General features: G+C 43.0%; 1 protein-coding gene across 1 annotated transcript in view; it reads right to left on the bottom strand.

Moving 5' to 3' along the window:
- Positions 1 to 21956, bottom strand: part of CACNA2D3 (calcium voltage-gated channel auxiliary subunit alpha2delta 3) — a 798196-nt gene that overhangs the window by 429700 nt on the left and 346540 nt on the right. The window contains exon 6 of the mRNA XM_084794478.1: positions 833 to 964. Within this exon, the coding sequence (XP_084650604.1) occupies positions 833 to 964 (132 nt within the window). The remainder of the gene's footprint in view (positions 1 to 832; positions 965 to 21956) is intronic.

The raw sequence follows: 21956 nt of genomic DNA, 5'->3' as shown, positions 1-21956 counted from the left end.
CCAAGATTGTACAGTGTTCCTTCCCCATTCTTTTAGGTTGAGCTTGTTAATTCCCACAGCTGTGATGCAGGAACAATTGCAGCCTCAAGTCCTGTTTTCACAACTTGTAAGCAAAATTAAAACTTCCCTTTTTAATTAAAATTTAAGCCGAGCCAGAATTAAAACCCTACTGCAAAGTACAGGCCCAGGAAGTCCCCAGAAGGAACACCTGTTCCATGAGCATGATGGGCAAATGCTGGGAACACAGTGACCTGGGGAAGTTGTTGGGGACCTCTCTAGAGGTGGGGGCTACCATCTGCTATGCTTTAGCTGTTTCAACCTCTGCCTTCAAGGTCAGCCACCTCTAGAGTCAGGGAACCCCTGCTCACATTCTATATTACTTACACCTTCTAGTCAGAATTCAATTTTCCCCCATATGACTTGATCTATTAATCCTGACAACAATGACCATAATAGCAACAACAGTGGGAATAATAATAAGAAAACCAAACTCTTGGTCTGAGAAGACTAAGTGTGGTACACCCCGCAGTCCAGTGCTTTGCTTTGATCACTTGTTCTATGAACTAACTTACTGAGAAAGATGCTGAAGCCACAGTTTCTGTTATCAATATAGTTTGTGGTGTGTGTGTGTGTGTGTCTGTGTGTCTGTGTATATGTATGTGTGTGTGTATGCACACACACACACAGTCATCTCCTTTTTGCTCCTATTTTGTACAGAGCCAATCTTTCATTTTTTTTTCTAAAGGAAAGAAGAAAACTACTTAATCAGGGATCCGAAGGGAAACACAATGTCATTCATGGAAGCCAGGGTTGTCAGCTTAGGAACACTCACCTGGATATTGCCTGAAAAAGCCCTTTGCACTTCCAAAGTACTGCCATATGAGAGATGGGTCCCGGTCGAAATTATCTACAAAGACTTTGTTTAGGGATTCAGACCAATACACTCCATTGACAATTGCAGGATCTGGAAATAAAAAGAACAGAGCATCATTAAGAAGCAGAAGGGGTCAGATCACAGGTACCACACCCCAGGGCTCACTCACCCAGCTGGCCATCACTTCAGGTCCTGAGATACTGAGACCTAGAGATCCCAAACACTTGGGATGCTGCTGCTGTTTGTCTCTATGAGCCACGCAGGAGCCGCCACTATGGTACCTTACCAAAACGCATATCCTTGTGTTAGTCATTTTTAATTGACAAGAGAATGTAGCTCTTGAAGGAGCAGAGACGTGATTTTAGCATCATTTCCTGATCTCTAGAACTCAGTGTTCAAAAGGAAGAATGTGTTTTCTCTCACTGTAGCACCTTGACCAATCGGGATTACATCACAGACCCTCCCCCTTCTGCTAAGTGGAGTGTGAGGCCAGTAAGGTAAAAAGTGGCCACTTGCCATCCATCCTCTGACCTATGGATGCTCACATGGCTGGAAGAAAAGATGAGATGACAAATGGGTGGGTGCACGGGTTGATAGGTAGATGGGTAGACACATGATGGAGTAAACAAAGGATGTTCTTCACAAGTCACATGATCTGGGCACTGGGGTGCCCCCAAAACTTAAGAGATAGAAGCAAGAAGGTCATAGGTTCCAGGCCAGCCTGGGTTACGCAGCCAGTACGAGCTCCATAGTGAGACTTTTTCTAATAATTAATTAATAATTAATTGCTTGTCTGTCTTATAGTTCTACTAACAAATCTCTTTTCCTCTCCCTTGAAAGTCCACCCCTTTGACCATGTCCCCTGGAGGGGGAGACCTGGTGGCCCTCAGAGGAAGGACAGTAGGTTACCAAGAAGAGACTTGATACCCTATGAACATATACAGGGGGAGGAAATCCCCCTCAGGAACAGTCATAGGGGAGGGGAATAAGGGGAAAATGGGAGGGAGGGAAGAATGGGAGGATACAAGGGATGGGATAACCATTGAGATGTAACAAGAATAAATTAATAAAGGAGAAAAAAAAGAGCAAAAAAAAAAAAAGATCTGAAAGGCCAAATACTTACAAAAAAAAAAAGTCCAAAGATAGTTCTTTGTGTCTTCTTCACATATTTAAAAGGTGACAGCTTTAAAATAGGGGAGAAGAATAAGGGGAAAATGGGAGAGAGGGAAGAATGGGAGGATACAAGGGATGGGAAACCATTGAGGTGTAACAAGAATAAATTAATAAAAAAATTTTTTAAATTAAAAATTAAATTATATTAAAAAATAGTGATGAGAATGCCCACACTAAAGGTCCATTCTTCACACATATTTTATAATATATATAGTATATATATATACTGTAATACGTGGTATTGTACCCATATAACTCAATTGTAATACAAGGTTTACTCCCAAATACTTTGAAAGTGCTATTTCAGGCTGTTTAGGCTAAATAAGTTATACAAGTTAATTGTTAGTTGATCAAATCATGGTCATAGCAATTACTAGTTTATTTTTATCACAAGAATATACATCTTAGGAGCAGCAGATAGATATGATTCTATAGAAAGATAAGATAAAATAAAGGTCTTCAAAAACCTCAGAGACATATATAATGTGACATTTGGAAGTGTTTTTATTATTTTGAAGATTCATTGACAATGAGACAGGTTAACTCCTGGCAACACCCAGACTACCTCAAAGAGGATGATGAGCATCAAAGAACCTCCTTATGGAGAAGGCCTCAAATGTGGCAAACAAGCCACTGGGAAAAATGTCCTCATTTCTACCACAGACAGAATTCTGGAAGGCAACCTTGGATGCAGGCAGAGTTAATAGCCAAACTCTGCCAAGACAGAGTAAGCAAGTCCTCAATAGTTCCTGCCTCACAAATATGTCTGGCAGATATATTGGGACAGAAGGCTGAAGATGATGTTCCAATGTTATAGAGAGTTTTGGGTGACTGTTCAGGTAGCAAACTGTCCCCGTCATCTTCTCATTTGGGAAGCTACTAACCTCCACTCCCTGTATACTCAGGTGATTGATTTTGTTCCTTCTCAGGTCTCTGATGGGGTTGAAGACAAGATAGTTTAGTTTTACAATGAAGCTCGGTTGTTTAGGGGTTGGGATGTTTCTTGGTCTAGATAGATGTTTTAACTTGATAATGATGAGATATGATAGATATTGATTTGCATTCAGAAGTTTAGATGCACCAAAATAGGAAAGATGTTTTCTTCAAGGCTGCCAAATACAAATAGCCAAAACACTAAGAATGTAACATTTATATAATTCCTGATTGTTTCATGGTTCTTCTTGCTATAGATAGCTTGTTGTATATATGTGTAATAGTATAGATGTATATGTAAAAAATAAAAATGTTAATGAAATATACAGCAATAAATGTTAAAAAGAAAAATCTAATGCATCCAGCTAGTGTCAGAAAGCTCCCACAGAGCTGTCGCACTGACCCAAACCTTAGTCCCTCTCCAGAGTCTCCTGTGGAATTTTGAGTCATTAGCAATCCCACAGTGACATACTCATCTCCAGGATTCCTGGTTCTTCACAGGTGGGAGGGACGAGGGCAGATTTGGTCATCCTGACCTCAAGTTGCTTAGTATACCAATGGGGAAAAAATCATCAAAATACTAACAATGAACTACATTGACAAGGAAACTCATTATTGGTCCATGGAACATGTGATGTTTTTTCTTTTAATTGCCAAGTTGGCAGACTAGAATATCCTGGAAAGAGTCTCAGTGAGGTACTGTCTAGTTCAGATTGGCCTGTGGCTATGTCTGTGGGGGACTGCCTTGATTAAATGCATTGACATGGGAAGACCCAGCCCATGGTGGGTGGAGCCATCCCTGGGGTTTGGGTCCTATGCCACTGAGAGAAAGTGAGCCAAATAGAAGTCTTGCATGAATTCATTTCTTCACTGCCAGCTACCTATCCTTCGTCAGCTGGCTACCCTTAATATGTTTTCTAGACAGAGTCTACAATAGGCAACTGACAAGCTGATAAGCCTGGGTCTTGCCTGACTGTCTCTGATCCACCTTGACATACTCTTTCAGATCACATAGGCCACTGGGACTCGGACTTTCATCTCAAAAGTACATGCTGCAACTATAACCAACCACATCACAACCTGGGGGTGTGAACATGACCGATTCAATCTCATGGCACAGAAGACTTCTGGGAAAGGCTTTATCCTGGTAATCCTGGAGAGGGAACAGAGCCATTTATTATCCCTGCTCAAGCTTGACGGTAATTACCGTGACTCATTCCTGGCTGCAAAAGCGACTTACACGAGCCCACAAACATGCAAATACAATAATGACTCCGAAGACCCCACGGCTTTCACCTCCATCGATGGACTTAATTATATCAGAATCATATAAAATCTTACCACAGTCACAAGCAAAGGTTCTATTTCACTAGCTCATTGTCTCGACATGCTGCAGACCCCAGTGGTTTTCAGCTGGGCCATGTTTGCTTTGGGACTGGTTCAGTTGTATAATTACGACTCCTCTGTGGACAGAAGAGAGAGGCTCATCCTTCCAGGTGGCCCTAGAATTCCAGGATTTCCGCCCATGGGAAGGTGGGCACTGCCAGAGATACAAAAGACACCTGCTGGTCTGAAGGCCACTCCATCTAATTTATTTTGGACATTAAATCTTCCTCTGAAGTCATGATTCTTTAAGAAAAAGAAGTTTCAGCTTTCCAAAGGCACAGTAAAAGGGAAGTAGGAAATGTGACCTGCTGGAAACAGGGCTGGATTCACACATTCATGCGATCCAGTGTTGGAGATAACACTTCCCTTAGCATATAAAGTCAGTACCGTGAGTGTGTTGACTTCAGAGGCTTCTTAAGCAAGCAATTTTGGGAGATGAGAAAGCCTGGAAGATCTGCCCATCATTACAGTCAGTAAAGAGACGTGGATGCAGACACTCACATCCACACATGCACGCGCACACACATGGTTAAAGATGCTTTCCTAACATCAGTGACCTACAGCAGAAGTGAAGGAACTCAAGAGAACATCACGGCCATTCATCTACCCTTCCTCAGGACCCCAGCCCCTTCCACCAGCCAATGAGGAAGAGGTAGGTATCACTCTGGGGTTGGACCAGTATTCTAACCTCATGGTCCTTCTGTGAGAGCTGAGGAGAAGGACAGTCTTGTGGTCATTTCTAAAATTCTCAGCATCCTCCCATGGAACAAGCCAAGCTTTTCCTTGTTTGTGTACCATTTCAGAATTGTGGCTATGGTCCCCTTTGCCTCATTTAGGATATCTTACACTTTTTCCTCTAATCTTCATAAGAAGCTTACTCACCATATTCACCTCACACACTAATGAGTGACTCTTTTGTGGCCCCAATAACAGAAATACATTCTTCTATGATTCTGAAAGCCTGGAGTCCAAGGTGTGACTGGGCTGATTTCTTCAGAAGCCTGTGAGGGTAGAATCTGTCCTGTGCCACGCCACTCTCTTAACCTCCTTGTACTCTGCAATAATTCTGCATTGCTTGGCTTGTAGACTCAGCATGACAAATGGGGTCTCCATATTTACATGGACCAGATTTCTGAGTCTCTGAATCAGATCCCCCCACCCCCATTTTTTTTCTTCATGAATCCAATCCAGACCTTGTGTCTTAATAAGGTCCCATCTGCAGGTATGGGAGGTTAGGGCTCAGAAGGTTTGGAAGCCACTATTCCACATAGTATACATATTCTGAATTATTATCCATAGTATTAGTATGGTGTGCATGTCTGTGGGTGCACATTTATGCATTGGTGTACACATGTGTACACATGCATGTGTGAACAAGAGGCTGAAGTTGGGAGTTTCTCTTGATCACTACCTTATTCACAGAGGTAGCATATTTCAGTTGGACCCAGAGCTCTCTGACTTGACTAGTTCTACTGATCAGCTTGTTCTGAGAATCTAGTCTCAGTGCTAGAATTATAGGCAGGCCAACATGCCGACTCTACATTCACTGGGATGCTGGGAGTATGAACTCTAGCCCTCACCCATGCACAGAGAGTGCTTTACCAGCCTAGCCATCTCCTTAGCCCCAATGTCATTTTCCTAAATGTCAAGTATACAGTCCAAAAACCAAGATTATCTGGGCAATAAGATGCTTCCAGGCAACAAGGTTGTTTTCCCCATTATTCCTGTCTGCCACCCATCACCTTATTGTGCATGTTTCTCTATACAAAGTCCAGAAATACAAAGTCCTGTGTCTTCCCTGATGAGAAAGAATCACCTTCAACATGTCAATAATGTTCAGCTTTTTACTAGAACAGACACTAGCAGATGCCTAAATGCCTGGATGCCTGGATGCCTCGAGAGAGCACTGCCCCCTTTGTGGTACATCTACACTTTGTATCTAAAGAGCATCTTCCACATCCTTAACTTGTTTTTGAAAAGCATCAGACATCCTGGTCCCAACAACAGACAGCCTTTCAGGCCTAAGCCTATCAAGTGCTTAGTACAGCAAATGGCCCATGAACAGCACATCATAAATAAAGGCTGATCCCTATCCTGTCCATTAGAAAATGCATAAACACAGCCTAGGAAGAGCTCCCAGCCATCATCCATCCTTTTCTCTGTAACTGTGTTGCTGGGCAACCCCATTGCTAAGCAGCCCAACAGTCTAGAGCTCAGCCTATGAGGTAGACTCTCAGAATGGAGCTCCTGCTTGGCACTTGTTAGCTAACAGCCTGGGCCTTATGACTTCAACTTCCCTGAGTGGCAGCTACCTTTGTTTATGGACAAGGGATGTAAGTGGGACTTCCTGAAGTGCTGCTGAGACAAGGCAGGGGACTACCTCAGGAGTGAAAGGATGCCATACATCATTCCGCTGTATTTCTATCCCAGATCCATGGTGAATCTCCAATCCCACCCACTTTAGTTGTCCACAGACTATGTGTAAGTCTGGATCTGTCTATTCCTTAAATCCTCAGGCAAGGCCCTCTGACAATTCTCATTTATTCATATAACAAACATTTCCCAGCCATTTGCCATACTAGGATTTATTATGGTTTGGCTATGAAGTGTCCCCCAAAGGCCCATTTTGAAAACTTTGAGACAGGGGCCCAGTTGAAGGAAGTAGGTTAGTGGAGGCATTGTCCTTGAGGACCCTGTCTTGCCTGGGCGACTCCTTGACTCCTGCTTGGCTCCCTGACTGCTATGAAGTGCCAGCTTCCTTCCTTCTGCCTCCCTCACCATGATGCCCTGCCTTGCCATAGCCCAGAGACAAGAGAGCCATCAAGCATAGACTAGGACCTCTAAGATGTGACCCAAAGCAAACTTTCCTCCCCTTGACATTTTGTTGGGGATCACATCAGTGGTGACAACAATCCAGGAAGCTCTATCTCATGAGAGGGTAATGATGAGAACTTCAAATAGAAATAAAAAGAGGGGCAGAGAAAATAGAATAAGATACGTCAGAAAGTTACTTTGGGTGGGAAGGAAGGAGGTGGGACCTCCTAGGGTGAAACCTGAATGCTGAAAAGGGCCCTTAAACACCAGTCTAGCAAGACCTTAGTAGAAGGAGGGCAGAGTTTAAAAACATTGATCTGAAAAGAAAGCAGATATAGCAAGGAAAAGGATCCTGCTGGGGTCACTGAGGAGGGTGGGGTAGTGTAAGTGGAGGCTGAGGAACAGGTAGGCTCAGAAAAGGATTTTAGCAAACTCCCACACAGCCAAGCACACAGTGTCTTAACAGATAATGCCCTGCCTCCATCAAGCTAAGACTCACCTGCCTGGATTCATGGTCCAAAATCAAGTTTCCTTTTGTAATCTACAGCATGCATAGATGCTTCTCCCTTCTCAGGACCAGCAATCAGAATCTTCAGGGCTATCTCAGTGTTTGGATTTCCCCTCCAGACCTCAGTAGTCTGCTACATACTTGATTTTCTCTCCCACTTCTCCTCCACGATACCATGTGTTCTACGACGACTTAACAGAACCTGAATTATTTTCATTTTTCATTTCCTACCACAAAATCTGGGTCCATTCCTAGGGAATCTGAGTGAATGCAAACGGATATAGAATTACACAGAAATTGCCCTTCTCCAAAACCGCTCTTGGAAAGGAAGAGTTTGGGTGCAGATGCTGCATGTTGGATGCAGGCTTGTTCTTTGGGAAGATGAATCTTACCTTAGACTTTGTAATAGACAGGGTTTCGGACTTGCATAAAACTCTTTGAAGGCAAGCACTGCCCAGATATACAATTCCACACTGGAAAGAGGAGCCAGGGGACTGAGCACACGATGTTCTTCTCCAGGGACAGTGCTGGACCAACTTCAGGAGAATGGATGGAAAATTTCATGTCTCTCATTGAGCAAGTAAATGGCATCTCCCCCATTCATTCTCACTAGGTCATGGATTAAATAGTAGAGTCTGATGCTAACTACCCATCCCTTCCATCTCCCAGAGCATATGCTGCATTTGGGCTGAATTATAAAGCAGGGCCATTTACCAAATATTTGCCCTCCCACTAAACTTCATGATCAGCTAGATATTAAATGCAGGTTGCTTTTCACAAAGATGGGGGTCAGTTTCTGGCTGTCCTGGGGCCAGAGGGACAAGAAGGGTTGGTCTGTGGTCCTATGCTGAGCCACTCTGGGTTGAGATGGGAAGCAATGGCTTGGCAAATGCCCAAGGATGCTCTAGGTTCTTCTTGTCTGTTGGCTCAGTGTGTAAAGTTTGGGGGAGGAGGTAATTCCCCCGAGTATTTTAATTTCAATGATTCGCCTTATGCCTTTCTCCTGTTGCGAAAACTCCTTCCCTGGGGCAGATATTGATTGCATCTTCCTAAGGTTCCAAAGACAAACAGAGGCATGAGCCATCAACTTCTGAGAAACCCAGTGAGTTTATTCAGCTTCCCTAAATAGCATAAGTGGTCACTTGTGGGGTGTACATGCTACCCCTCTAAAGGCCACACTAGAAGGTCTTTACTCATCGTGGATAATGGCTTTCCCACAGCCACATGGGTGGGCCCTCTTTCTTCCCTGGCCTCTAGCCACTCTGTGAGACCAATCAGGGCAGAGTTAAATACAACAGATATTATGGGGTGGTCAGCTATTCCTTGTCCTTTGAGGGGGTGTAAAAAGTCAACAAGCCTAGCTTCGATGACATTTTGCAAGTAGGTACAGTTGAATTCCTCCAGCTGGTGACTGTCTTGGAGGATAATCCTGCACAACACTCCCTTAGCTTATGGAAAAATGTATATACATTTTCCTCTCCTTGTGATCCTTATGATTCCATCTCGCTACAATGATAGCAATTGAAATGATGTGATGATAATGATAAGGGCTAATATTTATCATGCATTAAATGTGCCACAAGCTTTGCAGACCTCTTCTACTGAGACACAAACTCTTCTTTCCATCACTAATTTATAGAAAATGGCCCTCAAAGCTGTCAAAGTCATTGCCCTAATACATTCCACACTTCACCACCAAAGGCAGAGGTTAGCAAAGTTAGATCCATGTACAAATGGCCAGAAAATGGGCGATATGATCAGAGACCATGACCTCTATTTATCTGACCAATTGGCTAAAGGTATGACCTATGTGTATCCTACAAACAGGCTGACATATTTCTTGGCACAGGCTACCCAGCCTTATCTGTCAACAGACAACAGAAGCAGGTAGTCCCTATGGAGACACTCCAGCCAAGCTTTCTTGGGTCTCTGGCATGGAATCTTTGTATTTATTATTGAAAAAAGAACACAGATTAAAAACATCTTAAACCCCAAACAACTAAGCTTAATTGCAAAACTAAACTATCTGGTCTTCAACCCCATCAGAGACTTGAGAAGGAATGAAATTAATTACCTGAGTACACAGGGAGTGCAGGTTAGCAGCTTCCCAAATGAGAAGATAACAGAGACAATTTGCTGCCTGAAAAGTCACCCAAAACTCCCTACAGTGTTGGAACATCATCTTCAGCCTTCTGGCCCAGTATATCCGAAAGACATATTTGTGAGTTGTTTAGGGGTTAAGATGTTTTTAGGTCTAGACAGATGTTTTAAGTTAATAATGATGAGATATGATAGATATTGATTTACATTCAGAATTTTAGACTGACCAAGATAGGAAAGCTGTTTTTTGTTGTTGTTGTTGTTTTGTTTGTTTGTTTGTTTTTTGGGGTTTTTTTTGGTTTTTTTTTTGTTTGTTTTTGTTTTTGTTTTTGTTTTTGTTTTTTTCGAGACAGGGTCTCTCTGCGTAGCCTTGGCTGGCCTGGACTCACTTTGTAGACCATGCTGGCCTCGAACTCACAGCGATCCGCCTGCCTCTGCCTCCCGAGTGCTGGGATTAAAGGCGTGCGCCACCACACCCGGCCTGAAAGCTGTTTTCTTTAAGGCTGCCAAATACAAATATACAGAACACTATGAATATAACATTTTATAATTCTTGATTGTTTCATGCTTGTTCTTGCTATAGGTAGTTTATTGTATGTATGTGTAATAATAAAAATGTATATGTAAAAATAAAAAATATTTAATGATTAAAAAAATAACAGATTAATTGAAGCAGCTTGTCCAGATAAAGTAGACAGGGATGGGGACCAAGCCCAAGGTCCCCTACAAGAATTCCCCAATATGTCCTCCTCAGTATCTCATGCAGCATGGTGTGTAAGACCAGTTTATGACCTCAGCATTCGGAGTTGGGGCTACAGCCATTACAAGGCATAAAACCTCAGCTAAAATACCTTAGACATACACCTATGCCCAACCATTGCCAGTGGGCCACAAACAGCAGAGTAAAGCTATGAATGTAGCACATCACAAAATTGTAAACATACTTAAAACATTAGGACATGCACAGACACACATATTATGATTTTTATAACACAATTGTATAGTTCTCAAGTGGGAACTTTATAGATGGCAATTTCATATGCCCACATCAAAAAGTTGGACAACCTTTTCAGATAAGCACATCTTAAAATGCTTTCAAACTCTAAAGTGGTATTTGATGCATTGTAGTCAGGCTGGTATTCACTAAGTTGAAACACATCGTTTTGTGTGTGACATGTCCCCATTAACCAAGTCACTTTGTAACTCTCGAAGAACAAAAGCTGCCAACTTCCTTCCTGAGGGTTTGCTTTCATTGGGAAGGAAGCAAAGCGTCATGTTGGGTAGGTTTAAAGTCCAGGTGAGTGGTTATCTCTTCTTTTCAGTAAACACTAGAGCAACACCAGCCCTTAAAAATCTCCCAGAAGCTCCTTGGGACTTGAATCATGCTTGAAACTGTTGCACTGAAGCTCATAGCTGATAGGGCTTCCACGCCCTAGAACATAAGTAGCTCCACCAACCCATCGTGGCTTCCCACCTGGGGCTGTCAGACATTCTAATCGAACCCAGGACATCTTTCAAAATCCCATTCCATTCCACATCCCACCAAATACGCCCCTGAATCCTGGCCAGCCTCACCCAGGGTTTCTCTTTCTTGTCTACCATCTCATTGGCAGCAACTGTTACAACTTGTTAAGATTTGAATATAAAACATTGTCCTCTGCCCCCAAGGAGGTATGTGCTTAACACTTGGTCCCAGCTGCTAGTGGGTAGTGAGACGTTCAGGAGTAGGGACTAGCCACACATAGTAGATCGCCTGAGGGATGTCCTTGAGGAGTATCTTGTAGTTGGTTGGTCGTCTTCCCCCTCCCTACTTGTTTCTGTGTGCCACAGGGTCATCTGCTCTGCTCCACCATCTTTACCATCATGACTGATGTTTACCTTCACCTCGGACCCAAGGCAATGTATCCAGTTGGTCATGGTGTCAAATATTTACAGTCATGAGCCTAAGTCCTTTTTTTTTTTTTTTTTTTTTTTTGCCAGAAGATGTTTATGTCAGGGATTTTGGCACAGTGGTATGAAGCCTAGATAACAGGGAAAACTGGGACCAGAGGAGTTGGACCTTCAATGGGACTAGATAAGCATGTGGTTCAGAAGTCCTGAATGTTGGAAGTTGGGAAAAGGTTGGAAAAGGAAGGTAGAGAAGTCGTGCATGGCTTCATGGTCAAGTCTAGTGGATGAAGTTCAAAAGACTAGAACGTATGTAGGAATATGGACATAAAGAATGTACTCACAGCCAGACACAATGGAATTTGCCTGGAATTTATGTACTTCATAAATGATAGCACATGTGCTGCATAAGACCTTATTCAAAAAAAAAAAAAAAAGACTGCAATTGAGATTGTAATTAGGATTCTACAGGGAAAAATAGGACCTGGGGCCATATGTGTTATTTTGTACAAAGAACTTCTGTATATTTTGCGAGTCTCATGAGACACTTCAAGAAGATGAGTTTAAAAGCTGAGGGCAAATTAATCTTGCAGAGGCAACTCCAAGACAGTCTATGGCATAGTTATTGCTAGCTGCTTTTAGACATGTTTATAGTGAATATTTACAACCAGGAACAGAGGATAGAGTTTGACAAATCAAGCATTTTGGGCCAGAAAAGAAAAGCATTTAAAATCAAGGAAGATGCGGTTTTCAAAGAGATAGTACTACTGAAAAGAAGAAAACTACTTTGTACCAAGACATCAGAAAAGGTGCATTGAGGATAGCTCAGGAATCAGCAAGGTGTCATCTTTGTTGGGCTCCTCGGTGCAAGGCATAAACGTGTGTAAAAATGTTTTTCATGAGAAGAGAGTACCATGGGAATAGTTCCCTTTTTGTACCACTTCAGGGACATATACAGAAGTGTTCCCTGTAGTCAGCCATTCAGGTACACAGGCTTCTCTAACTGTGGTCCTGGGGAGGCTGGCAACTTTTTGAGCTGGAAGAAGACCTCAACACCACCCATGCGATGACTGTTTTGTATGTAGACACGCAAAATACAAGATTTGTGGGATCACAGATGCTTCTGTCTGATTTTCAAAGGAGAGCCTGGAAAGCTAGGAAATGTGTTTCATGGTCATGGACTTTGCAAGCCATCCCAAGAGGAGAAGCTGTGAAAATGGAGTCAAAGAGGCAATGACAAATCCAGGAAGTTGAAGATGCCAGAAATGTGAAACACGTGCCAAGTAAAGCCACAGTCAGTGAGCAGAGAGAGCCCAGGAGAGAGACCGAGTGGTCTGTAGCCAGCAAAACATGAGCAGGGCTGCTCACTCCCTTGGCAGTCCACATGTGACCACATGTCCAGACGTGGAGCAACAGGATTACAGGACTAATGTTTGCTCTGCGGGGTCCCATCCATCATCTCGATGTCCTCTGTGTCCTCATTCTGCCTCAGTGAGGAGAGAGGACACACTTAGCCCTGCTGTGACTTGAGGTACAAGGGTGGGTTGGTGAGCCTTAGGGTCCCCTTTCTCTGAGAAGAAGGAGATGGGGCTAATGGGGAGAGGAAGGTTGTGAAGATGGGACTGGGAGGAAAGGGGGAGGGGCTGAGATCACACTATAAAGTGATGAAATAAAAATTTTAAAAGAGGAAAAAAAATGAAAATGTTTGCTCTTTTCTAATATATACATTTAAGTAGACAACCTGTTGTTGTTTTTAATGGCTTTCAATTAACAGTCCTTGTTGAGTCTCAGATAACGTTTTCCCTCTGGTGGCCTACAGCTAACAGTTTTTCTTGAGTCTCAGAAGAGACTTTAGACCTTGTATACATTTGGGAAGTTCCTGGAACTTTTAGAGATAGAGCCAGGTTGGGGGAAGTAGGCCACCAGCATCATGCTTGTGGGAGAGCATTCCCTGTCATTAGCCCCTTCTTGTCTTTCTCTGCTTCCTCACTGCATGAGACATGTGCCTTCCACCATACCCTTCTGCCTTGCCACAGGTATGAAAGCGGTGGAGCTCACCTGGGCACAGAGTAGGCCTCATAAACCAAATCAAAACAAATCTTTGCCCTTGAAAAGTGTTGCTCTATGGTATTTAGCACAGTGACAAGAAGCTAACGCATTACTTTGGCAACCTTATCAGAAGGGTGCAAATCATAGTTTGCAATATTCTGGAAACACTGAAGTGTCATACTGGATAGAAGATGCATTTATTTCTTCACTCAGTATATATATATATATATATATATATATATATATTAGAAGACCCACTATGTGCCACCATGTACCGGGACTTAGGAATAAAATGATGGAGAAAACAAGATGTGGCCTTTCATTCAATGAATTACATAGCCCAGGGGGAGAAATTGGAATCTCTATGGTGAAGAGGCCTGGGGCGGGAGGAAGGGTACAGAGCAGCCTATCAGAGCCAAAGCAAAGTGCCCTGCCTGGAGTATAGGAATCCAAAGGCCTCTGGGATGGGAAACAGAGGAGTAGGGACGCAAGTGGGGTCTTACAGATCTGCTGGCAGGGCTTATCTCAGCAGCACTAGAGACCCCTAGAGGATTGGGCAGGTGTTCAAGGTGGCCATTAGGCAGCAACCATGTGGGCAGGGACTATCAGGCTCCTGCAGTTTTTAAGGGACAAGATGACACTGCACTTGGGTAATGAAACAAGAGGGGCCAGAGGTGTGCAGAGAGACATATATACTGCTTCAAAATTTGAATTAGAAAGGCCAGCATTGTGACAGTGGTGGCATCTCTCCTTTGTCTCACTCAGTGGGAAGAGCAGCAATACCACATTATAGCTGTGTGGTAGAGGTGGCCCTGGGACTGTTGTGCTCAACAAATCACATGGAAATGGGGAATGCCAATGACTGTCAGAGCAGAAACTGTGTATGCCAAAGCTGGGCTGTCATTGATGTTAAGACTAAGGGCAAAATTCCCCTTGTCACCACTCTTCTAGGAACTTTGGACTAACAGAACTGAATTATTCTAGCACCTAAAACCAGGAATAATTAGACAAGAAAGTTCCAGAATGCCCAGTCTGTGCGGACATTCTACGAGTAGACAGCACGTAGTGCTCACTCGGTACCAGCTGCCTGACACACATCATCTCCATCATGGTGCATTTCCTAGGAAGCTCATATGATTCTATAGAGCACAAGGGATCTGAGGTCCCACAAGGATACACCATATATCCAGAGGGACCTGGGTTCCAGAGGACTATACAGGGTGTATGAGGTGAAATATGGAGAGAGGCTTCCAGACCCTTTAGCCTTGACCTCTTCCCTCTTCTTCTGTATTAAGTCAACAAGCACTTAAAGATATGATATTTGAAAGCTTATCTATCATACATTCCATATGGGGGGGTGGGGACACATAAAAGAAACCACTGTGGAAAAAAACCCCAGATGTTCTGACAAATCATACATGATGGAGGACAATGTCCAGCCTACACGACTGTCATCATTTAGTAAGAACAAGTTCATGATAGTCACCCAGAAAGTTTGCTCTTGTTCCATTTAACCTTTGTGAGAGAGAATGAAACTCAAACCTTCCTTCCATCTTCCAGACAGGCCTGGCTCCCAGGAAAATATGATTCTGTGAGGCTGCCATCCAAACTGATGCTATCAGCTCTTTATTGATATTTAATATAAACAGAGCCCCAAGGCTAGCAGGCACCCTGACAGGGTCTGAAACATAATTGCCAGGGAACTGTACAAATGCATGTAGCAATTAAGGGGCTGTCAGGGATACTGCTGGTGCAAAGACAGAGTGCTGCAGGTTGGACAAGAGCAGCTGGCACTGGGCTTAGGGAACCGGGGAGCAGACAACTGCAGTGGGAACCAGGCAACAGAACCCCACAACATCCTCACAGCTGCTGTGGGCCCAGATGTCACAGGCAGGACATGGGTACACTGTGGACATTTCAAAAGCAAATTAAACCAGATTTAAGTTTGCTGTCGGTTTCAACATCCACAGACCAAAACCTGACCCTCTCTCCTCTGACGAAAGAGTGCATACTGCAGGGAAGACAAGAGCTCTGATTCTGGCTTTTCAGATTTGGAGACCGAGGGGTGTGCTGGCTAGGCTTTCCAACTTGGCACACACTAGAGTCATCTAAGGGGAGGGAACTCCACTTGAGAAAATGCCTCTGTAAGACCAGGTGGTAGGTGGGCAAGTTTGTAGGGCATTTTCCCACTTAGTGATTGATGTGGGAGGGTCCAGCCTATTGTGAGTAGGGATGCCCCTGAGCTGGTAATCCTTGGATATTTAAGAAAGCAGGCTGAGCAAGCCATGAGGAGCAGGCCAGTAAGTGTACTTCCCCTATAGCCTCTTTCTGCATCAGCCCTGGACTCTAGGTTCCTGCCCTGTTTGAGTTCCTGTTTTGTTTTCCTTCAGTGGATTGTGATTCAGGGCACATAGGCAAAAAAAAAACAAAAAAAAAAAACAAAAAAAAACATTTCCTCCCTGTCTTAGGGTTTCTCTTACAGTGAAAAAACCCCCATGACTAAAAAGCAAGTTGGGGAAGAAAGAGTTTCTTTAGCTTACACTTCCATATTGCTGTTCATCCCCAAAGGAAGCCAGGACAGGAACTCAGACAGGGCAGGATCCTGGAGGCAGGACCTAATGCAGAAGCCATGGATGGGTGCGGCTTACTAGCTTGCTTCACAAAACTTGCTCAGCCTGCTTTCTTATAGAATGCAGGACTACCAGCTGAGGGATGGCCCCGCCCACAATGGTCTGGCCTGTCCCTATTGATCACTAACTGAGAAAAATTCTATTCAGCTGGATCTTATAGAGGCATGTCCTCAACTGAGTCTCCTTCCCCTCTGAGGACTCTAGCTTGTGTCAAGTTGACACAAAACCAGCCAGTATACTCGCCAAGGTGTTTTTGTCCATGGTGTTTCATCACAGCAATAGCAATGCTAACTAAGACAAAGGAGTAGGAGAAAGGGAATGTGTTTGGGTTGTATAATACTAGTTGGATTTTGCATTACTATTTTCACAGCGGTCCTAATAGTACTAGCCTAAAAGAGCAGAAAGTCCTCAAGTGACCATAAAGTCAGGCAACAGAGCATGAGGTCATGAGTGGATGGGCCTGGAAGAATATAGTTTTACTATTTCTAACTCCTTCCAGCGCCTTTCCCTGATATGTCCCCATGAGCATCCAGACCAGCCTGTGGGAGAGCAGAAGATACAGAAGCACATTCTCTGAACAAATAAGATAGATGCCTTTCTTTTACAGGGTGGCAATCCATCCCCTCTATCTTCCTAGTCTGAAAATGGTAAACCACCAAAGCACAAGATCATATGGTCCCCTACAAAGGGTATTTCTAGCTCTATCTCTGTAGGAGAGGCTAAGCAGGGGAGAGGGTAGGCGTGGGAATGTTCAGGGAGAGATCCAAGTGGATGGCGTCTTCTGTGAGTGGACCTCAGGAAAGACATGCTCCTTGCAGCTCTGGGAAGGAGGCCAGCATCGTGCTGAGGTGGTTTTATGGACTTGGCACCAGGGGTCTGGGTTCCCATTGAGCAGAGCCTTGTAAGTGCTTGTTTCTGATGCCCAATTTCATGTGAGGCTCTATGGACCATAAACCTTTTGAACTGTACCACTGGAAGTGTGAACACTGCCAAGACCATGATACACACTAGGATTGATGCCAACTTCCAGTAATGTGTTGGCCAACAACTATCAACAAGGGGACTCCAGCTGTCGTTCCACAAGACCTCATTCACCCTACACATTCCTTTATCAGCCATAGTTTTGGCTTGCAGAACAATAGCATGGAGCAACATTAAATGGAACCACATGATTCTGTTTATTGACTCTTCCTAGTGCATGTACACTAACACCTAACTCCTGAGTTACAGGGACAGCGATCCGATAGTCAGCTTCTCTTGGCATATAGATGGTTCACCCACAGGTTTAATTTCATTAGGTGATTTACAGCCGGGATCTAAAAACAGACCACTGAGAAGAAAACGAGACAGGGTAGTCAAACTTTTGGAAGTTATAGGAAAGTAACTGAGAAAAAAAAAAGCACCTGAATAAAGGAAGTGTGCATTTTGCCTCATAGATTCTGAGCTTTCAAGTCATGCATGGCTGACTGCATTCATCTCATCAGGCTTGAAGTGAAGGAGTACATCACATCAGTGTGAATATACAGAAGAGGCTGTTCACCTCAGAGCAGCCAGGAAGGCAGAAAGACTGTCGGGAAGGACCCAGAGACAAAAGGCACACGTTAAATCACACCTGTAATGGCCCATCCCCTCCACTTAGGCCCCATCCCCTCCCAGTGGTCCACTCAGAAGTGAACTCAGCAATGAGTTAGTCTTCAACTATGAGACAAGTCTTCAACACATGCAGCTCTTAGGAGGATACTTCAAGTCATAACAAGGACTCTAACTGTAAAATATCAAAATATCAATGCCAGAAAACTAGTGGAAATCAAATCTACCCTTCCTAAAAATCCCAAATGACAGGTACAACTTGCCCTGGGCTCTACAGACAATGTTGCGCATATGTGAATGGGTGTATGTGTTGGAATCTCTAAAGTGATAGTGATGTGCAGTCATCAACTTAACAAGGAAGGATCAAAATGTAAAAAGTGTGTGTGTGTGTGTGTGTGTGTGTGTGTGTGTGTGTGTGTGTGTGTGTCCATCCTTCTTAATGCTTGAGTAATCTTCACAGCTAAGACCATGGCCTTTTGAAACTGTCCAGGCAATTTTTACCAGCTCTGGGAATTCAGCATATCCCATACATCAGACAGATTTCTTTGCGCATGAGGGAAAATAAAAGAAAGAGAGAAAGGAAGAAAGAAAGAAAGAGAGAAAGAAAGAAAGAGAGAAAGGAAGAAAGAAAGAAAGAAAGAAAAAAGAGAGAAAGTAAGGAAGAAAGAGAGAAGACAGTAATTAACCTACCAAGTTGCTAAAATAGAAGATGCTCAAGGGAATTTCTTTTGTGCTTATGTCACTGCATTCTCTACTTCCTCAAGTTGCGATTCTTTCCAATTTAAGAAACTTCCTTAAAGCTTCTTCAAAACTATTGGTTCAGAGAACTAAGAAGACTGCCTAGTGTTTTACACACACACACACACACACACACACACACACACACACACACACACACACACACTGTTTTCTATCTTTCTATTCTTTATCCTATAAAGTTGGCTCCATATTCGGGCCCTTCCTCACACCCTGCATCCCTTGGCTCAGCATCTCAGGCATTACTCTTACAAAGGCACAAGCATTGCATCTTTTGCCCTACTCTTCTCCGGGATTTGCAGATGTCTCCTCACATCCTTTGACTTTCACCATCATCTATCCAGACCAGAACCAGTTAGCAAGAGAAAAAGATGAGGTAGATTAATCAGCTTAAATATGGGCTCAAGTCTAAAAGAAGCCCAGCAGATATGAAAGATGGGTTCCTGGAGGAAATTCAGCATGCTAGTTGCAGGAAGAGGAAACTAAATGCAACAAGCTATGAAGCCTTCCAAGGCTCCGGTATGGTCACAAACACCCAAAGAGTCTTCTCAGATGCCAGAAAAATCCATGATACCCCCAGGACTTCACTTTGCTACTAATTTAGCTTCAGAATGTGCAGTTATCAGCATCATTCCCCAGCTGAAGGACGCATTCACACCTTACTACTATATAAGACATGGCTAAAAGGATTGGCTCTATGGTTCAGAGGGGGAGAATTTAGCTGGAATGTACAAGGCCTTGGGCTCCGTGCTCAGAAGCACTGAAAACATGCAAAGAAAGGAAAGGAGGAATGGAGGGAGTAAAGGAAGGAGGAAGGCAGATGAAGGAAGTAAGGGAGGGAGGGAGGGAGGAAGGGAGGGAGAGAGGGAGGAAGGGAGGAAGGAAGGAAGGGAAGAATGGAGGGAGGGAAAAAGGCAGGGAGGAAGGAAGGGAGGAAGGGAAGAAGGGAGGGAGGGAGGGAGGGAGGGAGGGAGGGAGGAAAACTAGAACCAAGCATTCTCAAAATATATGGAAGACAGAAAGACTTTCATCAAAGTCATCAGAAAAAAATTAATGCAAAATAAAAATCTCTTAGGATGCAGAGAAAAAAAGAAATCAGGGAAGGAAGAGGCAAGTGGTCGGCTGTAATGCTGTGAGTCTAGCAGATTATATGTTACAAGTGTCAAGGAAGAGAAGAAAATGCTATTTCTTCAAAAATAAAACTAACCAGGCCATACATATTTAACAGGACTGCACCAAGAGAAAAAAAAAAGCAAGATGAAAAAAGAAAGAAAGAAAGAAAGAAACTTGACAAAAAGAAAAAAAAAGCAAGCCTTTCTGAAATGGGAGCTGAGCTCCTGGATTCTCCAAGGACACAGCTATTCGGTCATTCTTGCTGGCACTGTGTACCCAGGAATGTGCTTTCCATCAAAGCTTTCTAATAGGCTCTTAAAATTTGGGGCAAACATTTTTATTTATGTATCTGTAGAAATGTACTGATTCAGAAGGATATTTAAGCAATACAGATGTTAAATCATTTAAATCACAAAGTTGGTCTATTTAATCAATGTGACTAGTTTGGAACATTATTCAAACTGCCAGAAATACAATGTAAATGAAACCTCAGGCCAATATTTTGGAGCCCTAACAGATTTGATGGGTAATTTTATCACAGATACCAGGATCTGTCTAGAAACCAATTCAGCTTTTAAATTTACCCCTCCCAGATTTTGCTCTTTTATCAGATTGGTTATTTTTAAACAGCTCTTTTTGTACGTTAATTAAGGGGCAGAATTATACTTGCTGCTATTTTAAAGCATTTGCCCATATTAGAAGATAATGGATTGAGGGTGCTGAGGCTGTAGCTCAGTTGTCAATTGAGTATGCTTAACACTCTCAAAAAGGGGGTGGGCAGATGACTCTGTGGTTAATAGCTCTGGCCACCCACAGCCAAGGGCCCAGGTCTGATTCCCTGTACCCAAATGGCAACTCACAACTAGTGTAACTCCAGTGCCAGGGAGTCTGACTCCTTATTCTGTCCTCTGAGGACACCAGGCATACAAGTGCTGCATGACAAACGTGAAGGCAAAACACCCACACATATAAAATAAAAACAGTAAATAAATCTTTTTCCGTCAAAAGGAAAGAATATACCGACTTATTATAAGAAGCAAAGCTGTGTTACCCGAAGGCTATCCCAAAGGAAGAAGCAGCCACAACGATGCCAGGTTAAGGATGAAAGGAAAAAACAGAAAAGAATAGCTTGGTCATGTGAAATCAATAAATGGGAGGAATAGACAGCCACAATGACAAAGGACACAGAGACAGGAAAACAAAGCACACTTCAAAACAGCCCTTTTCAAAGAGAAAACTAGGAGTAAACTTGTCACAACAGGTACTTCCTCTCTAAAATCCATCATTATTCATTTACCACGCATATGGAGAGATCTTATCTCTTGCAACCAAATTATGCACAGGACACAGTAAATTAACATATGGGATTGGTAAAAAAAAAAAAAAAGAAAATCATACCAGAGGCACCATCTAACCTCGAGTAACTCAAAGCTTATTTAAGAAGGGAAAGAAAAGGGGACACGACGGGAAAGGACTCTTTTGCCTTCAAAACAACCGATTCTTGTAGATGAGTAGAAAAGAAAATTAGTAATTTTCTAGTCCCTTAACTTTCTCCAGATATTGTCATTAAATCAATAAAAAAAATGTCCAAATGTTGAAAATCTCTCCAAAACTATTAGGAAAACAACATAGATAGCAGACGCACAAAGGCATCATGGAATGAATATGTTAAGGCCCACAAATGCAAATGATCAAATCCACTTAATTGTGCTAAACAGAAACATAAAAAAGATCTTTTGATAAACAAAATGCAGACAGTGTTTCAAAAAAAAAAAAGTTCTTTTTGAAGTCTTGATCCAAGTACTATTTATTCCTGAGTTTGTGACTTCAGACTGACTGGACCACCAGAACACAGGCTGCGCTGTCTCACCAACCACCTTCAAGAACAGTGACAGAGGCCAAACCTCCAGCCCTAAGACCAGGGAGTGGAATGTAAGACGGAATCCGTAGCCAGTTTCCTTTAGTTTAAGGAGCTCACTTGGGGAGACAGGAGGGGCTGGAAATCACCTCTAAAACAGTTTCGATCTTTCCCCCAAAATGACTTATTTTAGTTAACTAAAATAACCCCTATATCTAAGAAAATCAAAAAGATCGGAATGGAAATTTAAAACACCCCAATCTAATTGACAACTGCTATTAATGT

The sequence above is a fragment of the Acomys minous genome (assembly GCF_964271855.1).
Source record: "Acomys minous genome assembly, chromosome: 9".
NCBI classification, from domain to species: domain Eukaryota; kingdom Metazoa; phylum Chordata; class Mammalia; order Rodentia; family Muridae; genus Acomys; species Acomys minous.
The sequence above is the reverse complement of the archived record's forward strand: the minus strand, read 5'-3'. Positions and strand labels throughout refer to the sequence as shown.